The sequence below is a fragment of the Lagopus muta genome, chromosome 4 (genome assembly GCF_023343835.1).
Source record: "Lagopus muta isolate bLagMut1 chromosome 4, bLagMut1 primary, whole genome shotgun sequence".
Taxonomy (NCBI): Eukaryota; Metazoa; Chordata; class Aves; order Galliformes; family Phasianidae; genus Lagopus; species Lagopus muta.
In genome coordinates this window covers 55,416,907-55,439,286 of record NC_064436.1, presented here as the reverse complement: position 1 = coordinate 55,439,286, position 22,380 = coordinate 55,416,907, and the positions used below count along the sequence as shown (strand labels likewise).

The window sequence follows — 22,380 nt, the reverse complement described above, 5'->3', positions numbered from 1 at the left end:
TTGAAACATCAAAGAAAATCCTGTGTTCTCACTTCTCACCTAGAAACAAACAAACAAACAAAACCAAATAACAACACAACAATTGCAACATTTGTGATTTCAACTGGATTAAATAATCTTCCTTTTTCTATCCTAAACTGACAAAACCATTTGTAATCCATTCTGGGAAAGATTAAGTACTATTTAGGTATATGTTCAAGTTATGCTTGGAAGTAAGTTAACATATAAAAATAATCTGATATTTCTGTTCAGCCAAAGAGCAAGAGAATTTCTTCAAATGACCTTTTCCAATACATCATTTGATCTTACCTTCTTTGTTTTCATCACAGTGGACTGTGGTTCTATAATCATTCTGGTTCTGATATACTAAATTTTAATGTGTACTTAAATGTATAGCTTCATATCTGTATCAATCTTTTCTCTGTGATCAAGCTCACACAAACATAGATGATGTAGTCTTTTTTCAAGTGTATCTAGGGGAAATCTAGTATCACCTCACTCTCACTGGAGCCCCACTAGCATTTTGTTCTCTATTTTTATTGATACAAACATTTTGCTTTTACTTAACAATTATAAATTATAATAAAGTTTTCAGTCTCTGCTTTCATCTCATGGGTTTTTTAGGTGCTTATTCATGAATTTGGATCTGAAAGAATTATCTATGCTCTTTCTTAGTCCTTAGAAAACAGATCAAAATTAAGTTGATACTTACAGCATGTTTAACCCTTCTCAATGATTCCTTTCTTTAAGGAATCAGAGTTCTAGACCAACTGAGTCCACAAACTATTTTCCTGAGTTTGTGAAACTCCGAATAATCTTATGGTTTTGCTTCTCTTCATCTAAGTTTAAAAATATTGATAAAAGTATTTTCTTTAGCCAGTAGAATCACATCTTGATTTTTCAGAAAGTGTTTGATGAAATCTACTGCCAATTGCACTCAGGAATATCAGTTTCTTCCCAGTATTGTTGGCACCCTGTACTGGAATCACACAGCTCTCAGTATTAATAATCTTTCTTGTAACACTCTACTTTGTCATCCATTTCTGACTTCATCCCTACGGGACTTCAACAATCTCCCAGCATCAACACAGTAAAATCTTCCTACTTTTCATATTTACTCCAGGTCATATCCAAATCTTCTATGCATACATGCCTCAGTAAACTGGTGGCTTGATTTGTGTGACTAATTCATTTCCAGTTCAGTGGCTATCAAAAGTAGGGAAGATACTCCACACACACACAAAAAATCGATGCAGTACTAGGATTTTGCATTTTGATTATATTTAAGAAAAAAAAATATCAAGCATCAAATCATCATTTCAAATGATAACTTAATATATTAAAATATTTAGGTTTGAGCATGTCATTATAAAAATTTCAGCTAAAAAAAGTGGGGTTTTTTTATTTTAATCGGTTCTGCTCATAAAATCTTCTTGAATTCTGAAATATCATTGGCTGAAAATAAACTGCCTTTTTTAGTGAGAGAACCGTTCATCTGAAAAAACTGCTTTGTCTCTCTTCATCTTTATACTCCCATGTTTTCTTAAAATTAGCTTCAGCTACAGCTGTGGAAAAATGATAATATGTGATACGTACATATCTTTCAGTAAATATCTTTCAGTATGTATTATTTGAAAGGTTTGCAGTGAAACTTTTACTCCATACTCCTAACATAGGCTGTTCAAAGTAGATTTGGGTAGTGAAAAATTCTGTAATAATTCAGAAATTCAAATGACAATTTTTAACCTTTAAATGGGGAAACAAAGATGTATATTTCTGCTTTTCTCCCCTCCTGCAGTTTTTATCTTCTGTTGTCTTCATTCAGCAGCTATAATGGAATAGTAAAGGTGAAACAAAAGACATTGATCCTTTCTGCTACACTCTCAATTTGTTCAGGACTGCTAAATGCCAGGCTTGCAGTCCCTCTTCTTGAGCATCTTCCTGTCCTTTACAGGTCATTCAAGCCTGCTTCATTCTGTTTGAGTACAAACTGTTCAATAATCCAGAATGGAAGTGTTAAAGGGCAGAATGCACCCTTAATGCTACTTGATTAAAATAAATATTTGCAGGTCATCCTCTTGCTCTGTGTAGAGAACCTTTTTTTTTTTTTTTTCTAGAACCTTTCTTTAGTGGAACTGCTTCTGCTGTACAGTCTTTCCTATTGCTTGTGTGTGCTGTGATTTCATACACAAGAGCAAACTGCCAGGTATACACAATGTATACAGGTATACAGTGAGAGGATGAGAGGGAAAAAATTTTTGGTGAAAACTCTGAGTCACCAACATTATGAGGAGAAATAGATTTCATGTTCACGTTAAACCATTGTTCTTCAAAGGTTGGGCCAAATGAGTCAAAACTTATTTATGAATAAGTGGTACACATACATACCAACTTTTATAGCTAGGAATTATTTCTCCAGAAAATGCCATTTAAGTTATCTCTACAGAGAGAAAACACTTTCTTTCAGGGAAAAAGAATATGCTCTTGCATGCTGAATTTTAAGCAATAAATGGATGACAAAGATTTAACAGCATTCTCTCTAGGACTGATGATGTTTCAATCTTCGTGAGATACAACTGAAATACATTATCCTACCCTATGGGTGATAAATAAAAATAACTATGCTGCAAATTTTTTGTACGCTTAGACAAAAATAGGTTATAACAACTTTTACTTTCATTAAAATGGCCAGAAAATTTGGAGAGATATTAGCATTCAAAGTATCTTTCTCGAATCAGACATTTTGCAAGCATCTTCTTCAACAAGAACCTCCCCAAGGTCAGCCTTCTCTTCTTCTCCCACAAGATACTCAGCAAAACCTTAAGCAAATACAGAAGTGTACCGTGCACATTATGCAAGACAAGTGGGTACAATTATTCCAACTGAAATATATACTAGAACCAGTAGCTCCATGTCTTTCTTGTACTGTGAAGCCACTGATCACTCCATCCAGGTGCAACTTATTAACAGTCACAAGCTGAAACTGGACAGATCTTTTATAATTACATTGATACATGTTTCTACAAAAGCCTGAAGATGTGCTGAGAAAGGCTTGGTAAATTCATTATTAAAAGTTTTGAAGAACTGTTTGTCACATATTCCTGTTTTGTCAGGAATAAATGTTCTAATTCAGTTACGTGATGCCAAAAGTAAGTTGTGAGTGGTTTTGATGGAATAGACAACAGTTCATCTCAAGAAGTACTGCAATTTTATCCACAGATTCAGTTCAGCCTGACAAAACGAAGGTTCTGAAAAGGGATATGTCCTTTGCTTCATTCTACATGAGAGTAATAATCCCCAGGGAAAGAATTTAACGATTTAGTTTAAAGGCCAGACATCAGCACTGAAACAAATGAAGTAGCATGGCTATGTCTGCTGCGAAAATTAGGCTTCTGTTAGCAAATAATAGAAGCAAGATTGTTTAATGCTGGAGCTTTTCTGGTAAATTTGGTGGTGGGAGACTAGGTTCTCTACACTACGTGGATAAGATTAGCTCAGCATGAATTATCAGCCCGGATGCAGTAACAGCAGCTTTAGCTCTGTCACGTGTGAAACGACAGTCTAGATGATATGAGTGATGTCTTTAGTAATGAATTCCTAAGAGGCTAAGGAGACTAAATTGGGAGTTAGGATAGTTGGATACAAATACCTCATAAATTACAAAAGATTTTCTTTAGTTGAAATGCTAAAGTTTTTATGCTTCATGAGATGATTGTGCCATCCCATGGAAGATGTGTAATATACAGTGTTCAACAATCTTTGTCATAGGATATTGAACATGCAGTAGCTATCAGATTTTCTGCATTTGATAGCACCTCAGAGGTCATTGGTAAGGGTTAAAGACTTTGCTAGCACAAGTCAGAGGATTTACCGATAGCTGAAAATGCCTCATATTAAATACCATCTATAAAACAATTAGATCTTCATGTAAATAATGAAAATAATTTTTTTATCTTTTATATAAGAACTTGGGGAAAGGATTTGCAATGTTGGACCTGTTTAACTTTTGTTGTTGTTGTTATTTCTTCACTGCTGTAATGGTATTCCTAATGTTTATTCTTTGGACGTCACCTTAACATAAATTAGATTGGTTTATCAATGAACATGAAGTGTCACAGGTCTATTACTGCCTTGGAGACTTTCATACTGTTCCTTAACCTACTAGGAGGCATAAGCAAGAATTAACCTGTCTTGAAATAATCCCATGTTGCCATGTGAAATCTACGCATAAATGAAGCAAAGTACCTGAATAAAATCGTCGGGATCATATAACAATTGCTGCTCACTCATCTCTGATACTTCCATTTCCTCCCTCACTAGATATCTCTACAACTACCCTGGAAACATTGTAAATATTTTTCATAAAGGGGTAGCTTCTAATGAGAATCTTGCTATTCTACAAATTTGCATGGAGTACTTGAAGGGCTGCTTATTTGAGAAAGGATATAAATCCACTGTATTTCAATACAGTGACAATGGATTAATTCAAAGTTTTTGTTTTCTACTCATAAGAACCAGGAAGATTTTAAAATAATTTTCCAATTATACTTTGTGATAAAACATTTTGAGACGCTCTGTGGCTCCACGAGCACCTACAAATTCTACATGTGTGAAAACTGCAACCTTAAAAATTTGATAGCGTCCCTCTGATATCAGATAAGCCGCAGGTCACTCAGCATAAGACTAAGGATAGAATTCGGAAATATTTACTGCCAATTGCAATGTTTATTATGGATGTTGTTTCAGCAAAGTCAAGAAGTTTGATCCCTAGCTCCCTTGGAGAAATTGTACAAACACAGGCACGGTCTTGTGCCCCTCCCCCCAGCAAGAGCATGCTATTAAATTAAAAGAGCATGCATTTAATTCGGAGGTATTTCAGATCTGTTTTAAACTTGGCTGGCTAACAATCAGAAAAGATAACTAACAACTAAATAGCATTTTCTCTGAGCAAAACCATCGTGTTGTTGTGCTAATAATTTCTGAGTCCCTCAGTAGGCTACAGTGATTCATATCTTTCTCTTGCCCAGCCAGTTATTTTGCACTTAAGCACTTGAATTTCTTTTTTTGAGTGCAATCTTATTATAATTTTTATATTATTACTATTTTATCTTATTTTTTGAGTGCTCAGTCTTTGTTAAGGGTAGCTAAATTCATGAGCTATTTCCAGTTAAATAAGTTAGAACTGTATTTCTGCCTTGTAAATTCCTCCTTTCCATTCTGGTATCATCTGTTAATGGCTGTACTTAATTTTCAACCATTGATGGAATGGTTAAGTGGCATAGTAGTTTTAACAGCTTTTTAAAGGAGTCTGTATGCTCCCAGACTGACCATCAGCCACACACTGAATACAGGGCTGTAAGTGTTCACGTTCTAGCAGTTTTAGATTTTGACTATATCTAAGCTGTTTGCTCAGAAGAATGTTAACGTACACAGTAGCAATAACTTGCTAATATCTATCATTCCTCCTACCCTCAAAGTTAGTTAATTTGTCAAAGAAGGAAACTAGATTAATTTATACTGGTTATTCTTGATATGTCTCTGCTAGTTATTCTTCTTTCACCTTACCGACCTTCATTATTTACAAATTCATGAGTTGTGTTTCACTGCCTTTCAGGCATATTGTCCTCATTAAGCTACACTGATGCTCACACAGTTGATGCTCACACAGTTGATGCTCTTTTGTAAAGCTCACTCAGGTTTGTGTGCTCAGCCTTAGCACTACCCACCTCAGCCATGAATAGCAGCTTCTTGTATTTTAATGCTCTGGATTCATAATTTTTTTTTTTTTTTTGGGGGGGGGGGAAATCTTCCTCTCTTCCTCCCTCTCATATAACAATCCTCCAAAAGGTGGAATATTGTACAGTAAAGCCTGGAGAACACAAAAGTCTGTTTAGGCTGCTGACTGAGTTTTCTGATATGGCTGCAGCAAAACTTTTGTTCTTCCACTGACGAATGTCTGTAATTGCTTTCCTTCACATCTTCCTGTTACAACTTTTTCCAAACTTTCACCTGTGTGGGAATATTTTCCTTGTAGGCTTTGAAAGATCCTTCTGCAGGCAACTGGGGAAGCCACAGGGCTCTCTGTGAAGGCCAGGTTTGTGTTCCAGGAATAATGCTATCTTGGGTCTGATTAGAGGCCTCACCCTCAGACAGAGTAAGGACTGGGGAGCTCTCCCGTTAAAGAATTTGGATTACAAAAGGAGAGTTGTGATGTGCTGGGAGGGGAGTCGTTCAGGAAAATCAATCTAAATGAATGAAAGGTATGCTTCAAAGGTAGGCATGGTAGAAATCAATGAGCCCCCCAAAGAGGAATAAAAATTGATTTTCTTTGGACTTTAGTATATGCCTATTTGAAAACAAAGTATATTAAATTAAGACCAGCCTAGATTTTGAATTTGCTATGCACAGAGCAGTTCGGAAACATTTAATACTTTAGACATTGACTCAGGTTTTCAGAAAATCACTGTATAAAAATGGTTTATTATTTCTTCTACTTCTGTCCTCGGCAACACTCGCTATGCTGTTGGTACTTGAAAGAAATAATGAATAGTACTGAATGGTTACATTAGCGTTCTCTGTATTTTCTCTGCCTGGAGTTGTAAGATAAAGGATTTTAGTACAGGCATGAAAGCAGTATTTTAGATTACATTTTTAATTTTTTTTCCTTCCTGTTGCCTGCTAGAAAGTTGCAAAATCCTTCCTAAATCCCTTGTAAAGACCTAAAACAATCAACAGGAGAAAAGAGTAGGAAGCATTCATACACAGAAGCTGACATCTTCCTTTACAGTCACTGAATTCTTTCCACATCAGCTATACCTAGAGCATCCCTGCATCTCAGTGAGTCCAGCATGTGAAAGCTGCACAACAATCACATTTCATGAACAAATGGATCAAAAAAATAGAGCAGTGTTTTTAGTAGATGCATACATTCTAGACATTTTCATTTTGGCTCACGTTCTACAGCAAGAGAAGTCAGGAATAAGTTTACTGGCTTCCACCTAGGCAGCTGGATCTAGGAGAGCGTTTCCAAAGAGAGAATTTGTCTTCTTGATAACCAGGAACGGGAAAGCCTCTTGTGGGGATTGTGCAGCAGAGACCCCAGGAATGAAGAGCCTCAGCTGGACACAGCCATATGAAAGGAACTAGAGACTCCCTGGAGCATTTACACAACACACCTTGCTAGAGTCTTCATCATCCATCCCTGCTGGGGACTGAAAGATAAAGTACTTTCACCTATTGCTGAGGTCTCAGGACATGTTGTAAATCACATGGAGCTGCATGCACAAGGAAGGAAAATTAAAACCAGTTTAGTTAGAAATCTGATGCACTTACATCTTCCTAGGAATGTTGAAGGTGCAATGACAATAAACAACAGAATTTAACAGGAACGTTGTGTTTATTCACAATACAACTTTTTTGGAAGCGGATGGTAAAGAGCAGTGCTCATGCTGCTACTCGACATGTTTTTATGTATGGAATAACACTTGCTCATTTAATTTTCAAAAATAATTAATGGAAGATTCTGGTGTACTTCACATGAAAGCTGTAACTGAAGGAAACACCAAGAAAATCCTCTTCCTCTCTCGGTAGTGGGAGAAACAAAACACGAGATCCTCGTTGAGAAGCCGGAGACGTGTACAAGTACAGCAGGCGACGCTTCAGCCCGCTCCCTCCCTCTCTCTCCAGGCACAACACACGCAGACACCGCGGCGAACTCCAGTCCCGCTCCCTCTCTCCGTTTGACACCCGGAGGCCGCGTGAGAAAGTCCCCGCAGAACTCCTGGCGGGGGGAAGCGCCACGCTCTCACGGGTGCTGCCCCTCCCGGCACCGCCTCCGCGCTCTCCCAACTTTCATTCATTGTTGGCGTAGCCGCCGGCCCCCCCCCCCCTTCCCGGCTCTCCGGGCCGGGTCGGGCCGGGGCGGGCGGCAGCGCAGCCAGTGAGCGCGGCGCGGGGCGCTGCGGGCGGGGCCGGGGAGGCGCGGCCCCACCGCCCCTATATAGGGCGGCGCGTGGGGCGCTCCCGGCTCCGTGGGAGCGGGGCGAGAGGCGCCGCGCCGGGCGAGGCGGAGCGGAGCGGCGGTTCGGCGCTAACGGCCGCTCCCCGGAGCACTTTCCGCGGGCAGCGGCGGTGGGCACCTTGCTGCTGGGAGGAGAGCCAGCCTGCGGGCGGCGGTGCCATCCTATTGTTCAAGGGGGCGAGTGAAGGAGCCGGCGTGTCGCCTTCCTTCTCCGGCTTCTCTCCGCTGCAGGAGGAGCGCCGCCGCCGGGTTGTTGTTCGGCACCGGCGGCTCAGGTGCGGCGGCGGAGCGGGCGCGGAGCTTTCCTGAGGCGTTGCGCCTCGTCGGGCTCCGGGAAAGAAGGAAAGTTGCTGCCTTTCCTGCGGCGAGCCCGGGAGCTGCCGAACCGGCCTCACCTGGAAGGACTGAGCGGCCGCCACCTCTCCCATCAGGTCCCTCCGCCGCAGCGGCGGTATCCGGGAGACCGCGAGGAGCGGAGCCGGGCGCGCAGCTCACTGCGCTCCACGATCACGGGAGGATCTATAGCTGTGATCTGTCACCGCAGAGAAGGAGGTGGTGGATGAACTCCCTTCCAGCAGGGCAACGAATCACTTCTCGAGCTGCTTATTATTATCGGCCTCTAGGACCAGCCCTTTCCTGCGAAACTTGGCTTGGGAGCTTCCAGCAGGAGGGGGCGCGGGGGGTGGAAAGCCGAACCCCGAGCCCAACATCATCTCGTGTGTTTGACTTTCTTTTTTCTATTTTCTTTTCTTTTTTTTTTCTCTTTTTTTTTTTTTTTTTTTTTTTTTTTTTTAAATCTCCCCTCCCTCTTCCTTCCGTGAGACAGTTTGATGAATGCCTGCCAGTGGGGGATGATTTGCTGAGCCCCGCGGCAGGGCTGTGTGTGTGCGGTGCAGCCCCACCGCCGCCCCCGGGGGCTGCGAGCGGCCCGCGGCGGGGACACGCGTGGGAGCGGACGCCGCGCCAGGAGGAAGCCGGGGGGGAGTCACGGCCGGGAGAGGAACACACGAAGGAGCCGGCGCCGCTGAAGCCGAGAGCCGAGTGCCGCTCGTCCCCGCCATCCGACGGGTTACGGAGGGAGGGCCCTGCTCGGCCCCCTCCCCGCCAAGTTGCCTTCAGCCGCGGAACGCTGCCACCCGCCGCACTTTGCCGGGCTTGTTTGCTCGTCTCGGCTCCGGATAGAGAGGACTTCGCTTTCTCCGCACCCTGAAAGTTGCCCGAGCGCTCCCCGCGGCGAGGTGGAGGAGGAGGGCGGTGCGCCCCGCGCCTCCCCGGGCCCGAGGCCAGCGGGCCCCGGCCGGGCGCAGCGGGCGACGATGATGTGCGCCTGGGGGAGGCTCCCCCTGGCCCTGGGGCTGCTGCTGATGCTGTCGGGCGAGGCGGCGCCGCAGCCGTGCCCGGCGCAGTGCTCCTGCTCAGGGAGCACGGTGGACTGTCACGGGCTGGCGCTGCGCGGCGTCCCGAGGAACATCCCCCGCAACACTGAGCGGCTGTAAGTACCCCGAGCCGGCGGGCTTGCGGCGTCCGCGAGACAGAGGTGGCCCCGGGGGTCCCGCCGCCCTCCATGTGTGTGTATATAGCGAGGGGGTGGCGGTTCCGTCCCCCTCCTTTTCTGCCCGTTTCCTCTGTGGTGCTCGGAGTCCCGCGGTAGACGCCCATTAGCGCCCGCCGCCCCCCGCGGAGCTCCCTGCCGTTCGCTGCCGGCGTTGGTGCTGTAGCCCCTTCCCCAGCCGCACAGCGCGAAGTTGCGCCTGAACTGCGGCCTTCACCCCTCCACCCCAACCTCTTTTTGAGGGCATTTGAGTGCCCTCCGCTGAGAGTGCTTTCCAGTCGTGGAAGAGCAAGCGTGTGGTCGACCCTCTCCTGTTATTTCGGAGGGGTCTAAGGGAGTGGAAGAGATGAGCACATTATTATTATTATTATTATTATTAACCTCTAATAACTCATCTAAACGTTGGGCTATGAACACATGTCTCAAGTGATGCATTTCACTCCAAGTGTCAGGGACGCTGATTTCTGTTGAGACTAGTGTGGTTTCTTCGCAGTGGTGTTTCAGCCCCATGTGGTACAAACACCAAAAACAGCGACTTCTTTTTCCGAACGCGTTGGGAATGAGCTGTAATTGTCAGTGTAGTTTCCATGTAATACCACTTCCTAATGGCTTACCTCAGGAATTGCAAAGTCTGGTTTTATTTGCAGTGACTGGAATGGAGGGAAGCCTATATCTTGATCTAAAATGTTATTTAAATAAAAAGAGGAAAAAAAGGGGACAAACAACTCCAGAAAAGAAAGAAGTGCTGGCATACAAGCAGAGATGTCAGGGCCTTAATCCAGTTTTCCATCGCTTCTGACCATGCGTTGTGTTCTGCAGTCAGTATCATTTCCTGTGCCACATGTGAAGCGTTCAGTTTTTGTAAAATGCTGTTACCAAGTATTTACTCTACAATTTTACGACTGCTTCAAAAGCTAATGTTTGCTGCTGCAAGTGAAGCTCTCTTCTGCCTATGTAGAAATAGTGTGAAAGCTGGAAGTTGTTTAAAATGTAGAAGATTGTTCTGTTTTCAGTCATTTGTTTGGTTTTGTGACTGTCAGCCTATAACCTTAACAGATATTGTCATGTCCATAAAGGAGCTTTACTGGTTTTCTAGCTGCAATTCTAACAGAGCAGATCTGACCTGCTCAGACAGGCTTAGGCTGTTCATTATTGCTAAAGATAAATGTGAGCAGTATAACGGTAGGAAGAACTCACTTTGTGAGGGTCTCTGATTACAAAGTTTGAAACTACCACTGTGCAGATAAACTCTCTTTCGGTCACTTGAAGTCTGGAGCTCACACAGTGTTGCAGGAATGGCTCATTAGTATCGTTCACATTTGCTAATTTAAAAAAAAAAAAAACCCAAAAAAACTTGCCCATAAAAACAAAGTAATTTAAAGAGGGGAAAAAAATCAGAACTTCTGAATGTTTTAATTTTGCTGCTTATGAATTATTCTTCTCAGGGACCTTAATGGAAATAACATCACCAGAATCACCAAGACTGACTTTGCTGGTCTAAGGCACCTTCGAGTTCTGTAAGTTCTCTCTTTCTATAGCTGATACTTCTTGGACTGATGCTACATACAGCTCATGTTTTAAAAACTGTTAAGCTAGTTATCCTCTGGTTTATCCATCGCTTTGCAACTATTGTGCTACTGCTTCTGAATTTACAGCCCCTCCCCCATGTCATAAGCTGGTAGAAATAAGTTAGCAAATGCCTTAAATGTCATCTTGGTTATCATTCTTTAAATTTCTTCTTAAGGCTGTAAAGTGAATGAAGTTTTACTTTTTCTTGTAACTTGAAAGAGAGAGCTTAAATTTAGCAAATTTATAGTTCATGTTGAAAATGGGTACGCTGAAGTATAGGGCAATTAATTAAAGAGGAAAAAGTTATTCCTCTACTCAGTATAAAAGCAAGTCTCAGGCAATGATTATTGCTTTTCTGAAATTCCTGGGTAAAAAGAATATATTTTAACAGTGAATTTGACCAGGGAATATTTGGAATTGGTTCTGTAAATCCTCCTGCAAGCGTTATGAAGCTTTTCCAGGAGTGGGTTTGGGGGAAGGTAGGGTAACTGAGAGCGAGTTTAAAATACTGTACGATTAGCTTATTTGTTAAGGCTGTTTTATTTAAGTAGTCAAAGCCTTTTTTTTCTTTTTAAACACTGTAGTAATTCTTCATTTTTGTTAAATTACTATTATGGTGACAGTTCACTGATTTTTTTTTTTTTAAATTTATTTTTCTGCGTGCCACAGTTTGCATTTTTGTGGTGTTCTTATATGAGACTCATTTTACTTTTATACTGTTCAACTGGGGTCTTAAAATTTACTGGAGAGGATTGATATACATGCACAGCATGTATGTTTCAACATCATTTTAATGAGGGTTATTTTTTCCTTTTTTTTTTTTTTTTGCCTTTATGAGCCCATGCGAAGTGTGGGGTGATAACAGTCAAAAATGTTGCGTTGGTTGTCATTCTAGAATAACTGTAACAGCATTTTAATGAAGATAGGGCTGTCTGTAAATGACTGCTGTTAATGCAACAAGTGGTCTTGGAGCTGTTAAAACTTATGTACAAAAATTTCTCCATTTCAGTCAGCTCATGGAGAACAAGATTAGCACTATTGAGAGAGGAGCATTCCAGGATTTAAAAGAACTGGAGCGGCTGTAAGTATTTCTAATCCTAAATGTATCAGAAAATAATTTCTTGCCAAATTGTCTTGTTAAAGCAACATGTTTAAACTTGGGATATCCTTATTGAGACGCAGAAGGAGTAAGAAATTCTCAAACAATTTGTTTGGATGTTGAGGGGAAAGCTTGATAGAGCAGTCCAGATTTGACGTGTAAACTTCAATATCTTACTGAAAATATCTTGAATGTTGTTAATGTATTTGCGTTCTAAAAAGTGTCCATGGGTACGCAGCTCCAACAGGCTATTTTTTGGGTATTGGGTGTTTTATATGATGTCTTGTTGGAAATTACTGCTTGTTGTGAAGAGTCGTCTTGATAACGCAGCAATAGCTGAATTTAATGCCAGTTCTTGCATAAAGCTTTTATGAAGACTTAAGAAAAAAAATATGAGCTAACTTTCTGAAATTCTGAATTGATCTTAACTTTTAAAGGTAAATAAATAAAAATGCATGCTGCGGGGAAGAGAGAATTTTGTCCAGTGAAGCTGAAATGTGGACATTGGCTTTTTTTTTTTTTTTTTTTTTTTTTTTTTTTTGCGGCAGGATGTAAATAGAATATGAGTAAGAGGGTAGAAGAGAAGCTGGACAGGTTTGGGAATTAATTTTCTGTGTATGCTTGCTGTATTTTCTCAAATGAAAACATTGTTTAAAATGCATTGTACAACTTCTCGTACAAAATGGATCTCATTAAAGTCCAGATGCTGACAGTTGAGTATAGTTTGAGCTTGGAGCTAGGAAACCCTGAGAAAGCAACTTTATTAATGTATGTTCATGTAGAACTATAGGGCTTTCATTATCAGGCATCTTAGTTGTGCTGCATTTTCATTATATCGTGCTTTTTATGCATGCCTCTGGGATCTTGTTTTCACTTGCATTCACTGGTGCCTTAACTTCAGAACAATATCTCTCCTGCACTGCAAAGCAGCACTGGCTTAAACATTTTCTTACAACAGCTATGCTCTGGATCTGTGCTTAAGACAAAAACACCCAGCTGTTATTTCTTGTAAATATAGACAAAGCTTTTCAAGAAACTTAATCATGGCTAATTTATAATTCTTTTATCTGAAATATCATGGACTTGAAATAATTGTCTTTTTTTTTTTTTCTTCAAATAAAATAACCTTTTGACCTCAAAATTGGAAGTGTCACTGTGTATTATAGCATTTTTTGAATAATTTTAACTTGGATTGCTCTGAGAATTGTGTAGTCAGATTACTCGAAGTCATATTAAAAGACTTAATGCAACATTTTTTACAATGTGTTTTAAACTTTATACTAAAGTTTACGGACTCAGTGTAGCTTTTCCTGTTGAGGAATATATTGGAATAATATGTACACATTCCTAAATTTGGTTTATGGGATGTAACAAGAAATTAAACAGCACTGTAGTTTGTATTCCAAGAGTAAGAACATACAGATGAAACATCAATAAATGTTAAAGAAAGTGCACTTTAGCTGTGTTTGACTTGATACTGGGATACAAAGTAGTTGTGAAGTTTTAAAACAGTATGTAGTCAACTTCACTTCTTGATTATCTTGAAAGTTACATAATGGCGAATACTTCAATAATAATAATAAATCTTGAGATTAGCATGTAGGTTAAAATACATTTAGTCGTAAGAATTCTCGTTGAATATGAGGTTGTGATATTAAAAATGGCAAATTGGACTTTAATAGTTAATACTTGTAAGAAGTGTTCACTTTTACTATTACATCTTTGCTTTTTTCTTCCTGATAAATCAGTGAAATACTTTGGAAGAAATAGTATCACACGTCACTGGAACATTTCTAGTTCGGAAGAAAAATTCTGATAACTGTAGCTGCTGTTGTAGGTTATTTTATTTACTCTTCAGCAGGAAAACTGACTTAAGGAAGTTCAGTCTATTTTACACCCACGAAGTTAGATTCTGCTTTGTCTTCAGTATTATTTTCTGTCTGCTTCAGTAATTGTCAGAGAATTTTTAAATTTGCTGAAATTCAGTCAGTGTTAGGTGGGTGGGTGACTTGTAATTTGAATAAATACGCAGGATATCTTTAAACTGCCACAGCTGTTGGCTAAGAGCAAATATTTCATATTTGTGAGGAAAAGCTGAGAAATTTCTTCTTGTTTACAACTGCCAAGCCCATCTGACGAAGGACTATTGTTATCTGACAGCCAATTCATCTCCTTGGGATTCTGAAATTCAGGACTATTTCTCAGGGAACTTGTGGGTACTTCAAATGTTTTCTTTTATACAATAAATAGCAAGTGCTTTAAACTGTGTGTTTGGTTTTTTTTTGTTTTGTTTTGTTTTTTTAAGATGTAAATGCAGTGTGCTAGGCTCCTGCAAAATAATATTTAATGTAGTTCCTTCACTGTTGTAAGGGAAGCATGTAAGAGTTTCAGTGGATCCTAATTATCTTATTCTGGAATATACGGGCTGAATTTGAAAATGTTGTCTGTAGTTCAATACTCTTTAATATGAAGAGTAAACCTTTACAATATTTTCTCTTTGTAGAAAAAAATAAATCTTTACATGAAGTGGTGGTGCTTGCATGTTTCTTAAACTGGAATTTGAGTAACAAAATCACTTCAGTTACTCTGATTTTCAAGGAGATGCTTGGTTGATCAGTAATTTACTCATTGTAAATACCCATTTGAAGATGGCAAATTCAGGACTATTTCAGCAAAATGCTGAGTAACTTCAACTCTTCAACTCTTAAGTGCTCTGGGTCATCCAGTCCTGCTTCATTTTACAAAATTAACTCTCTTTGTGAAGAAACTCAGTTTTCTTTCCAGAAGAAAACTGATTAAAACTACATATACGTCCCTTAGGTAGTTGGAAATGCTTTTCCTGCAGTTTTGTTCAGCTACAAGAGGTCTGTAGCATGCTAGATATAAAACTGTGTATGCAACGCTAACAAGAATGTGTCACACCAGTGTGATTGCAGAGCTGTAATGGAAACCACAACCACAATAAACACTACTGTAACAGGTGATTGTTACGGCAACAGCACTGCTGTTATTTTCAGTTAGCAATAAATGGTCCTGTAGTAGTGCCTGCTATGTAAGGACTGGGAGAGCGTTCCAAGGGGAAAATCAGCAACTTAATCTAGGTTTTAGATGTGTGTGGAAAACTGAGTTGCTGGGGAGACCCTAGTGGAGATGAATATGGCTTTACTGTAAGTCTTTTAGTTGGATACCTCTCTGAAAAGTCTTCAGATGTGTGTATGTTGCAGTGTTCCTTTAGGTATAATCCCTGGCAGCATTTTCTGAAGGCTCAGCTCTGAAGGGGTACCAGCTTTGGCCCAAACCAACTTGGTGTAATAATGCTTGAGTTCTGAGTTATTAACTGTGCTCTGAATGTAGATGTCTTTACAGCCTGTATCTTGAGTGTTTGAATCGTGTCATCTGTGTTTGGTAGAACAGTCCCCTTTGAACTTGAGTATGTGTAGCTCTGATGTCAATGAATGGGACAGCTTGTACCTCCACTTTCTGAAAACTAACACCTTCGTTGGTCGCGGCTTTAAAAATTATTTTTAAAGTTTTTAGCCCCAAGGCCTACACCTTCTGAGGTGTTGTAGCTACTGTCAAAGTATTCCAGTGTTTTTACAAGCTATCCTCATCTGGAGTGAAGTATTTGTTTGAGGACAGCTGCTTTAGACTATGAACCAGTTCTGTTATGAGCTGCATGTCTAAAATTTCTTAGTTCTTTGTACTCCAGAATTATAGTTGTCAGTGGTTTACGGGCTGGTTTGGCCCTGTTCTGTGACAGTGGGGCAGAGGGATTTTGCAAAATCCATGCCTCTGGAAAGGGGAAATGGGAGACCCCAAAATAATTAAAAACAGCAACAGTGATCTGAGGAGAAACAAACTAGTTTACTAAATATACAGAATGCAAGATAACACACTATAATGCAATATAATTAGAATTGATGTTAATAAATCAAATATAATGAGACAAAGTGTCCAAAAGTGGATAGGCCTCACCATAACGCTGAGGTGAGATGCACAGTCCAGTTGAGCAGCAGGAAGGAGAACCTGACAAAGAAGGGACATCAGGTGACTTTGCCAGGGGTTATATCTCCTCTCTGAATGCAGAGCCCCCTGGGGTAGGTCATTCTTCTTCTCTTCTGGGCAGGTACCTGGAACTGGAGCATTAACACTTAAACTTCCAGTGAACTACATGATGTTATGATGTAGAATACCAATAACCAAAAATCGTAAAATCATGACAACCGTACAGACAGGTATTAAGGGATAAATGCATTCTTTGCTTGTTCATGTAGCAGAGTGGTTAGCTTTTCATGGGGAGGGGAGGGGGGAAAGGAGGAAGTTAGATGATAGGAATATTTATTTGTAATTTAATTGTAAATATTTTTCTAATAAAATTGCTAACCAAATAGTTGAGACACTAGCTATGAGTTCTGTAAGGCTGTGCTAAACATCCAGATAATGCCAGAATTGTGAAAGTTTACAGCAGTAGTTTGAAAATAACCATGATTTTCTTTCCTGTACTTGTGAGTTGAGGTAGCAGTATGTCCCCAAAATACTAATTTGGAGTCTGACTCTGCAGACGTTGACAATGTGAATAATGTTGTTTGCAAGAGTAGTCCCATTGGTAATTCCCATGTGAGATGTTACCTGTGTGACCTAAAAAGTTTCTAGGCCAAGTCCTTGTACTTTGATTAGAATTTATTTCACAAATGCCCATTTATCATCTTAGCAGTTCTAAAGAGTCACAGTGCCAATATAACACACATGTACAAAAAAAACCAGCACAAAACAACAGCAAAACTCACCTGCTTCTGCAGAAAACTAGTGTAGAGGTAACATGTTATTCGAAGGTTCTTGAACAACTGCAGTCTCAAGGCTGAGCTCGTGCCCCCTATAAGAAAACCAGCCCCTCTGAGTTTCACGGTGTGAGTCAGCTGAAATCCTGAGTTGTAGAAAAGAATGCTCTGAGGGTTGAACTTCAAGTTGATACTTGAAATAGCTTTTAAACTGAAAGCCATCTATGATGTACGTTTTCATGCTTCTTACAATGCATCACTGGTGGAGAAGGACATATTTCATAAATTAAGTACTTTGTTATAGTTCATGAATTTTTTTTTTTAAAAACCTTGCAATACAATTTTAAAATAACAGAACTGAGGAATTGCCTGTACTTGTTATTTATTGGGGGCCCCATCTTGACAAAAGCCTTAAAATATGTTATTAAAAGTTAATGTGTAGTGAGCATTAGCTTAGAAGTGTATGCAGGAGTATTTAAAAACTATTGAAATTCTCTTCATGATATGAATGATTTGAAACTATATCTTGTCACCAGTAATGATGAGATTGAGGAAACTGTCACCTTCAGCCTTGTGTTGGTTTGATATGTCCTGACAAACTTGCATATGATATTCTTTCTGTTCCTGTGTGGGATCCACTTGGAATAAGCTTAATCATATTCCAATGTTGCCTCCATCATTTCCACTGAAGCTAAGATTCGGCTCTGTAAACAGTTCCCTTGTCATGGTCCACTGATTCACTTGGCTGAGCTGACTGTGGCACTTTTTGTTTCATTATGTCAGTGCTATGCAAGGCTGTACAGAACAGGGCTTGTCTTTCATGTCAATGTTAGCACTGGTGGAACACGCCACAGTGCCCACATCCACTCTTTGGTTTCCATAAAGGTTCAGTGAGTGTCAGTGGGTGCCATTTTTTCTGCATATAGGAATTCAGTGATATGCCTTCACTTCATATGCCATTTTGTTTGACTACCCCTCTGCTGCTGTTATATGGCAACAAACCATAATGGAGTACTAGTGGGAAGGTTCAGCTTCTACTGCTCTGCTGTATCACCAACATCCATCTCTGATGTCGTGAACCAACATAATAAAATAGGAGGCATTTGGAGCAACTCTTGCAATATAGTGCATGATGGGAACCTAACCATTGTGAACTTTTGTAGCAGTATTGATGTTCCTTAAACATATGGTCGACTTTAACGGGATAAAACCTGTTCTCTAGAGCTTAAAATAAATCTGCATTCTAACCGTATATTATGTATTAGCATGGCATTAGATTGTGTTCTTATTCCATGTTTTTGACTAGCTGTATCCATAAAACCTGAGTTCTAAGTAGAAAAACTATTAACTTTTGAAAGAGGAATTTTTAAGTTTTCTTACCACGAGAATAAAGTCTGTCAATAAGTAACTCTGAGGTCGTTCACTTTTGTTTTGAACTTTTGAGTATTTCATAAAATACAGCCCTTTTAGTTGCAAGAGAGATTATTATTTTTTTTAAACAATTCTTCTCCCACCCAAAAAAAATTCCACCCCAGAGCCACATTTCCCTTCTGCGTGGCTATATGCTCAGAGCTGAAATGACTGGAAAAAATGCCAAGTGTTGCAGAACAGCATCATGAAGATAATTCTTATTTGTGAAGGAGAATCTTATTAGTTCTTTTAATTTACTGAAGTTCTTTCAGGTGTGAAAGAGCTTATGTGAAATTTTGGGTATGTGGTGAAAAATGTTTTGTTAGTATTTGAGTCACTGTTCCTCTTTGTGACTAACATTGGTAAAAAAAAATAGTCAATTAATGAATTATTACATCTTTTGGTATGTGGCTGTATGCATACTCTCAAGAAAAGCAGATTTTTGGCAATAAAGCCTAGTATTGTATAAGCAGCAGAGCTGCCTTCTGAATGGAAGTGTCACTGATCTCTTAGAATGTGTTCTTAGCTCATAAGCTAGGAAGTTATCTCCAGTGTTTCTCAGAGCCCTGTTCTTCATTTTGCTAGCAAGTTTATTACTGAAGTTTTTTTCAGTTGGGGTGTGTTCTGAACACACACTGACTTCCTCAGCCAGGAAGATGTGCTGGATTGGCTCAAACCTGGGGTGTTTACGTATGTTCTGCTTTTTTAAAGCATGTTTATTGTTTAGATTTTTCTTCTCTTTAAAGCATTGATTCTTAAGCATCTGTCTGGCTTCGGTCTGAAAATATGAGCATGGGAAGGGTTAATAACACATTTGTGAAGGTGTAGGTAGCAGAAGAATAATGAGTTCAGGTATAGAATACGTTTTTGAGCAGCCCTGAAGGGGGTGAACAGTTATTCCTTGTTAATCATGGATGTGAAAAATCCTTCTCTTGGCTAATCCTACATAGTTTAAGGGCAGTGCAGAGTGCATTCCTCATCTTAGAACAGGGAGGAGATCACGAAGCCTGCGGTGCTAATCACTTACCAAAAGAATGTGAGACCATCTTACAGGAATTGTACTGGGGCTTCTGTATTTATAGTTAAAAAAAAAAAAACCTACAGTAATTATCCTGTATTCACAGACTTTTGTTGAAATAACTTCAGATATTTTCTCTAGAAAAGTTTCTGGTAAATCATAAATAGACAAAGTCTGTCTTTGAAGATGATTATTTAAAAAGAGAAGCAGTGTTTTAATAGCATTTTAAAAATCAGATTATATGGCTATGCTTTGATTGCAGACTAATACTATGTATTTGATAAAACTTTTAAGTCTGAGCAATGTTCTTCTTTTGAAATCCTTGTAAATTTTCATTATGATTTCTAATATATTTTACTCATTTGAATGTAGTTTCTCATGGGATTCCCTTTGTAGGTCTAGAAGTCAAATTGCAGTGAGAAGTCCTGTTTGCTCTTTGCAGACCTTTTTACAAATTCCAGGGCAGGAAGGCTGTTTATTTTTCCCACATCTGTTTTGTGCCCATCCTTTGTGACACTGTTTGCTGGATGCTCTTCTTTCTTACTTCTACTGAAATGGGTAATTTGCACTGTTGCAAAATGTTGAAACCAAATCTGATTCTACAGAACTGTGTTTTCATTATTTTTCTTTCTAGTAGTATTTTGCATTTAGAATACGTTTTAAATTGATGCCACAAAGCACTGATATTAAATGTAAAGCTATATATTTTAGTTCTGTTCTGGAAAAATTCTGTTTATCCTGTTCAATTAATAATAATAATGATAATTATAAAAGATTTGATATTAATGATCTCAGGTAAAAAAATGACCTGTCAAAGTGCATTGCATTTTCATATGCTATATTTCAGAAAGAATCTAAAAAGTTCCTTACTTTAACTGCTGAAGTCTCAGTTTTACCTGGAATTTTACAGTTAAACTCCAAATTACATGATGGTTTTGGCTACAGGGCTGTTACTTCAGTGACTCATGCTGTTATATTAGTTCACTTAATCTGAAGAGTCTCCATGAAAACTAAATAATAAGAAATGTTTTTTCTTTCATAGTTTATAGTGTATTTTGTTGGCTTGTTTTAATAATAGCCTAGACTAATAATCAGATACAATAATTCTGCTCTTAATTTGCTTAGAACACACCAGCCTGTTGGAGTGTAGGTTGGCAAGATGCCTGTACAGGTGCTACACAAGAGTACATGAATGAAAACTTAATGTGTAAAGACAATTCTATCTAGACTATTTGCAGTCCCTTCTTGCCTCTTTCCAGTCTTCCCAAAATTTAGCTAAACTCCCCATGACAAATTAACTTCCTCACTCTATTCAATTCCTTGTTCTCTCTCTCTCTTTTTTTTCTTTTTTTTTTTTTTTCTTCCTTTTTTTAGATTTCTTTCTTTCTTTCTTGGAAGTTATCCCATATGTTCTCAGAAAATCATCCTTGATGATGTTTTGATATTTAATTCTGTATTACCTTGTGGGGGTTTTATAAATTTCCTTTCCTTCTTAGGGGTATGTAGCCATTGCATGATAATTTAAAAAATAATTTCTATCTCTTTAAAAAATATCTATAGTTCTTGAGTGGTCTTAAAGGAGTATTGAGATGAGAGTATTGAGACTAGGTGCTGTACAAACTTTAAAATAAGTAGTTTATTTGATGTGGTCTGGCTAACCAGACTGCTGGGGTTGTTTTGCATATGTTTATGCGTCTTTACTACAATGAAGTGTTGGTACTTTTTTTTTTTTTTTTTTTTTTTTCCCCATTTTCTAGATGAGGACAGTTGTGTTTCATACAAAATTTTTGCCCTAGCTGTTATCAAGGATATATATGTCTTTCTTCATCAAGACTAAATAAAACTTCTCGAGCAACAAGCCATTTTTGTCTAAACGATGACTCTTTGAAGCACTGGCAAGTGAAAGTTGTCACTATTGGAAGACTTAAAGGTTTCTTACCCTGAATCCTCTCTGGTTTTACAGCCAAGACTGATGCCCTTATTCTTGCTCTCCCTTAGAATTCCCTCATCACTTAATTTTACTTTAAGTTTTATATGTTAATTTGTAAGTCAAACAGAATGGAAATTCGTCATTTCTCAAAGTAGCATAAAATCCAATGGGTTATACTGACAGAGTCACAGAATGGGGGATTCAAAGTAAGCTCTGTAGATTTTCTAGTGTCACCGATTAAAGCAAGATCAACCAGAGCTGGTGGCTGAGAGCTGTTTTCTTTTAGGTTTTGAATGTTCCCAATTATGTATAATCTGCAATGTTACTGGGAGACACGTTCCAATGTTTGACTATTCTCACAGAAAATGCTTTAACCTTTATTTGATATCAAATAGAAGTTTAGGTATCTTTCTTAGTCTAGTAGTTATTTCATCTGGAAAATGGAACCCTGATTAAGTTGTTCTCCACCTGGGAAAAACTCAAACTTAGGCATGTAAATACCCTGGACTTTTCAGATTCCAATTTTTTTATTCATGTGATCAGCATATCAAAATTTACATTGCTTGGTTAAAAAGATCATAAATAGCTTGATTTGAGATTAGAATACCTTTTGGAGAGAATCTCTAGTGAAAGAACTGGCAATCTTTTGCTTAGGTCTTACTTCTTGGGCTTTCTTTTGTCTTGATGACATGTTTGCACAAGTCACGTTCATAGACAGCAGTTGCCAAATGTAAAATTCAGCAGACAGTGTCTTTGGGCACTCATGCACAGATGTTCTCTGCCTCTGGCAGACCTAACTCTGTTTTTTTGGAAAGGAGAAGGAAGACTTGCCTTCCTTGCTGACTTAAGCCTGAGTTAAGATCTGTGTAAGTTCTCTTGTGAGGGAACAGGATCATTCACACTACGTCTGTTTTTCTGAACTTCCTATACCTAGGATTGGGTCTCTAGACTTGATAGTTAAGTCAGTATAAACCTGTCCCAGTAGCTCCCCATTTTAAGATGTT

At 39.2% G+C, this 22,380-nt stretch overlaps 1 protein-coding gene across 10 annotated transcripts in view; it reads left to right on the top strand.

The window, feature by feature from the left end:
• Window positions 1–9,336: 9,336 nt before the first annotated feature.
• Window positions 9,337–22,380, top strand: part of SLIT2 (slit guidance ligand 2) — a 245,029-nt gene continuing 231,985 nt past the window's right edge. For all 10 annotated transcript variants that reach the window (XM_048942472.1, XM_048942465.1, XM_048942468.1 and 7 more), the window contains exons 1-3: window positions 9,337–9,512; window positions 11,018–11,089; window positions 12,151–12,222. In XM_048942472.1, the coding sequence (XP_048798429.1) occupies window positions 9,337–9,512; window positions 11,018–11,089; window positions 12,151–12,222 (320 nt within the window). The remainder of the gene's footprint in view (window positions 9,513–11,017; window positions 11,090–12,150; window positions 12,223–22,380) is intronic.